Source organism: Morone saxatilis, unplaced genomic scaffold (assembly GCF_004916995.1).
Source record: "Morone saxatilis isolate NCDOM2014 unplaced genomic scaffold, NCSU_SB_2.0 Contig23, whole genome shotgun sequence".
NCBI lineage: Eukaryota > Metazoa > Chordata > Actinopteri > Moronidae > Morone > Morone saxatilis.
Window position 1 is genome coordinate 11,431,817 of NW_023339796.1, and position 5,061 is coordinate 11,436,877.

The following is a 5,061-nucleotide window of genomic DNA, read 5'->3' on the forward strand; positions in this document are numbered from 1 at the left end:
TGTATTTGAATAGTTAATTTAATGTACTTTCCACTACTAAGCCACTATTTTTGTACATTATATCACAATAACACTGCTGTAATATCTGTACATTGTCCCTTTACAAATACTTTAGGATGACTATAGTTTGGTATTTTTTGACACTTTGTGAACATAAGTGGAAATGGTCAGTAAGTTTTTAAATTGACAAAATGGTAATTTAATGTGTAGTTCTGCAGTCTTGTTTTGTAAATATTGCGCTCACTCCAGTGTGTTTCCAAAGCTCTGATATGACTAAGATGCTGAGGCTGACTGAGTCACTGTGCAGTAGCACTTCGTGCAACTGTGCTACTGTTTGCACTGCAAGCAAATCTCATGACTCCTCCCCCTGAGAAGGCTGTTTAATTCCCGTGAGGTGATGCCCTGGTTAGTAACTTAATAAAGCTGCTGGATGCGATCCCGGGGCACAATGTGTGGATCATGTTCGAATGACAGACCTGCTCTCCTATCCATTCCTGCGCTCACACAGCCTGCTGCTTTCCTGTAAGTACTGCAGGTCACAGCCATTTCAACTTTTAGATGTGATGAAGGGGGACATGTCTCTGCTGGTTGAAAAACTCACCAGGACTTATGAATGAAAACAGACAGACAGACACAACGGGAACAGAGAGAGGGAGAACATGTTATTGCATTTGGTAAGTTTCAGCCTTTTGACTGAGGAAACGAGATGACTGAAGTTATCAGTACAACTTTGTTGCCTTGGAGGTTTGTTGAAAGAAATGTCATGATATTCAATTTCATTTTCTGCATTTTTGTATGGTATGGTAACCCTAATTAAGGTAAATCATGTTCTGTTTGTCAAAGTACGTTTTTCTTCCATCCTGGTTAAAGTTCAGTGACTGACAGCAATTAAACATTGTATGCTTTGACTGTGTGATCATTTGCCCCTATACACAATGTTTAAAGAATGCTCTGTATTGCTTTTTGTGATGGAAAGTCACTGGCTTAAATCCCTAGTGGAGTTATAAATGTTGTGCCCAGAGGCAGCCATCCTGATAGGGTTCAGTACATTTCCAGCCACATGCACACACCAGGAATACATAAGTGGGCTAATCATTTTGCTCATTATTCTTTTTGCCAGGAGGTTCCTGTCCTGGTGTAACTGTCAGAGCATAATGGTGGCTTTTAAAGGGATCTGGACCAAGGACTTCTGGAGGGCTGTGTCTGGAGAATACCTGGCCACTCTCATCTTTGTCCTTCTCAGTCTGGGCTCCACCATCAACTGGGCTGCAGGGGAGGAGAAGCCTCCCCCAGCTGACCTAGTCCTCATCTCTCTATGCTTTGGCCTGAGCATCGCCACAATGGTGCAATGTTTTGGCCACATCAGCGGCGGACACATTAACCCAGCGGTCACTGCAGCCATGGTGGTGACTAGAAAGCTGAGCCTGGCAAAGGCGTTGTTCTATGTGGTGGCTCAGTGCCTGGGAGCTATTACAGGAGCTGGGATCCTCTACTTCGTCACACCTGCTGCTGTCAGAGGGGCCCTTGGTGTGACCACGGTGAGAATCAGGTCATATTAGGTCTTTTTTGTGTATGACACACTTTCTTACAGTTAAGTTAAATCTTCTGTTTCCAAGGTGAACTCCAAAATCTCAGTGGGACACGGCCTTCTTGTGGAGCTCCTTATCACATTCGAACTGGTCTTCACCGTCTTTGCTACCTGTGACACCAAACGCACAGACCTAGGAGGCTCTGCTGGCCTTGCCATTGGCTTTGCTGTAGCTATTGGTCACTTATTTGCAGTAAGTACCTTCTAGTAAGATAGATAAGAGATCCCTGTGAAATGCCAGTTAGGAGAGAAGAGAGAGAAAGAGAGAATATTTATAGCAGCGTTGCTAAACTAATTTTGGCCGTCTCTCCATGTTGTTACTGTATGTTCCAAAATTCTCATTACTCTAGCAAGAGGTCTATCTAGATTATATGAAAAATTAAATATTTACAGTAAATTTATATTCAAACAGTATAAAAAAAATCTTACAACAATAAATCAGCCTTAGAAAATCTTCTAGCTAACACTTTCTGTGCTCCCAACCGCAACAGTGAAACAGTGATTTAAAGATTCATCTCAAAATCTAAATAAATTCAACAAGGCACATTAAAAAATTGCAGAACAAGACCAGTTCCATGTGCAAGCCTCTTTAGCATGTTCTGAAAGCTGGAGCGCCGATGCTTCTTAAGAAAGAGCAGGTGCATTGAAGCATCTATTCTTCAGTGTGTGATATTGTATGCTTCTCACTGATTCACACCCACGTGAACATCTTTATTGGAGGCTGCCATCGCATAGCAACCAATCTCTGGGGGCTCCCTGAACCCTGCAGAGTAAATGAATGCACAGGGAAATAGATGTTATCTCTGGCACGGCTCAACTGATTTCTCCTTAGGTTTGTTTAGCAATTGCATATACACATATATTATGACTTGCGTTAGATACATTCTGCAGTGTAAGACATATTCTGTGAGTCAGTAAGACAGAATTGTACCTAAAAACATATCTCTGCTGATAATGTTATACAAATCCATGATGTTTAAACATTTAGACTGCAAAAAAGGCTGTTATGTGTCTTCCAGATCCCCTATACAGGAGCCAGCATGAACCCTGCTCGATCCTTTGGGCCTGCAGTGGTCACACTCAACTTCGAGAACCACTGGGTAAGAGATACTTCTCAAAGAGGATAATCTTTTGCATGGCCAAAATATTAGCCAGTTACACCTGATATTGGCTGGTTCAGTGTGCTTGGATATGTGCCACTCCTGTATTTATACTCAAGTGTTATAAATCAAAACTGTTCAAATATTATGTCATGGTAATAAGGATTTTATCTTATGTCCTGAAGGGGGCAAGCTCTACCACAGTAGCCTAGTGTGGCATTTGAAACCTGGTAAGGTCACATTTTCAGCACCATTGCCAGAACAGTAAAAACAGCTGTGACCTAAAGATGTAATCAAAGAATAGTCTTTCACTTTTATCAGTAAATGCAAGGAGAAAACCTTTAAATGCTTAAACATGACCCTTGAATTTATGACTTTATCCAACAAAAGAAGTGAAAAGGAATCACAATTTTACAGCATTTTTGCTTCTAGCTACATAATGAGACATCACTGAGCAAGGTGTAAAATAGCATTAGCTCTGAATTTTTGTACCCAGGCAATTACTTCCACTGAGCTATTTGCAGACAGCATGGTGTCATGTTGTCTGTGTGCGTGTCAATAACTGTCACTGTGGCTGGTATATTCGGAAGTCTCTTCTCTGGGAGGAAAGTGTTTAATACCACAGACACTCAACTACCTGCCTCTGATGAAGGTTGAACCTCTTTTCCCAATCTATAGCATAACAGAGGACAGTTTGACAGACTTTATAGCAAATGACTTCAGTAATAAAACATTTCCTACGGGCACTGATTAACCAGCTGACTAATTACGGTGTTTGTCTTGCTGTTTATGGTAGGTGTACTGGCTGGGACCTGTTCTGGGGGCCATCCTGGCTGCTGGTCTGTATGAGTACCTGTACTGCCCTGACCCTGAGCTAAAGAAGAGGATGAAGCAGGTCTTTCAGAAGGACCAGTCAGGGAAATACAGGGAGGTGGAGACGGAGGACATTGCCATCAAGCCCGGCTCCATCCATACCATCTCTGATGTGGAGAAAGCTGAGAAAAAAGATCATTTCCATGACTCAACGGGAGAAGTCCTGTCTTCAGCATGACTATCACATGCACTGGAAATGGAGACCAATCTGTAGAGTGGAATGACTTTGTAAAACTTTGTATCCATCTTGAACCTGTCCCCCCTCTAAAGACTCAGTCATGAGATTTGCTTGCAGTGCAAACAGTAGCACAGTTGCACGAAGTGCTATTGCACAGTGACTCAGTCAGCCTCAGAGCAGAATATGATTTCTGCCCATTAGGCTTCACAGCAAGGCTAAATTACTCTCATTGTCATAAAGCTAATATGATGCTGTGGCTCAATCACACAAACATCTACAACCTGTTCAATACTGCTCCTGAACAGCACTCCTACTCCTTCAACAATTTAGTAGCAGTGCTGGCATGTGGCGCGCATTGCACGCTGCAAAATGACGGCCCGCAATACATTGTGTTAAGGAAATATGTGTAAGGGTCAACCAATTATGTGAGGTCATCACGCTGAATTGGAGGACTGAAGAAGAATATGCAGCCTTGTTATTTTTGGATTAGTGTCACATTTGGTCCATGTATTGTATATGCAATAACAGGAGAGATGTTCCTTGTGATCATTAAGCACATTACAGGTCCCAAGCAATGTAAGACATCTCTGACAAGCTTTATTATCAGAGTTGTTTTACTGTGCTCTCTATTTTCAGTGCATTAGTCAGGGAAACAACCAGTTCATCTTTATGTAAACACTGTCTTTCTGTGTTTAGTGTACATTATGTTAAACAATGGATAATGATTTTGTTTTTTCTATTTCACTTTTTTGTGAACTGTTTTTATTCTCTAGATCTAGATTTGGTTCTTCTTATTTCTCCATATGATTTGCTGCATTTCATATTATTACTTAAATTATTGATAAGAGATTTGGAGGCTCTATCTTGATGAATTTGTGTTTTTGTGAATTTGCTCATTAATTGTTTTACAAACTGCAAGTGCTACAAAATATTTGGTTGTAATAATAAAGATTTTTCCTAATTTGTCATCATTAATTATTTAATAACCCCGTGCAAACCGGATAGCTGCACAAATCTACATCTTCCTCACACCATACCTACAATATAAGTCTCACTCGTTTCTAGTGGTACGAGCTGGGCACAAGGGAGAGGAAAGGTTCAGATCAATGATGGATTGGCTCATCTACCTTTAGATTATGTCTCCCTAAGGTCAGATAAATGTCCATGATGTGTGTTCCTTGTGAGTTAAGTCTCTGAGAATAGCTTCATGTAATCTCATTCTATCAGCAGAGAGCACAGGAAATGATACCACTTTGTGATACGAAATAGAGGCGATCTGTTATGTCTATGTTTTATTTCCTTTGCTAAAAGAACAGGTGCAA

The 5,061-nt window shown here is 41.0% G+C and overlaps 1 protein-coding gene across 2 annotated transcripts; it reads left to right on the top strand.

The window, feature by feature from the left end:
- The first annotated feature begins 370 nt into the window (after positions 1–370).
- LOC118334644 (aquaporin-4-like) lies at positions 371–4,697 on the top strand. 2 transcript variants are annotated; one of them, XM_035670645.1, is made up of 5 exons: positions 371–522; positions 1,121–1,538; positions 1,617–1,781; positions 2,608–2,688; positions 3,485–4,697. In XM_035670645.1, the coding sequence occupies exons 1-5, from the start codon at positions 431–433 to the stop codon at positions 3,737–3,739; spliced, it is 1,011 nt and encodes a 336-aa protein (XP_035526538.1). In that variant the 5' UTR covers positions 371–430; the 3' UTR covers positions 3,740–4,697. The 2 variants fall into 2 exon arrangements, with proteins under 2 accessions (XP_035526538.1, XP_035526539.1); XM_035670646.1 differs by lacking the exon at positions 371–522 and adding an exon at positions 529–674 and having other exon boundaries at positions 3,485–4,696.
- Positions 4,698–5,061: the final 364 nt, after the last annotated feature.

Coding starts and splice junctions, on each gene's coding strand:
- LOC118334644 (XM_035670645.1), top strand. CDS start 431: ATGCGATCCCGGGGCACAATGTGTGGATCATGTTCGAATGACAGACCT. Junction 523..1,120: donor ACACAGCCTGCTGCTTTCCT/GTAAGTACTGCA, acceptor TCTTTTTGCCAG/GAGGTTCCTGTCCTGGTGTA. Junction 1,782..2,607: donor CTATTGGTCACTTATTTGCA/GTAAGTACCTTC, acceptor TGTGTCTTCCAG/ATCCCCTATACAGGAGCCAG.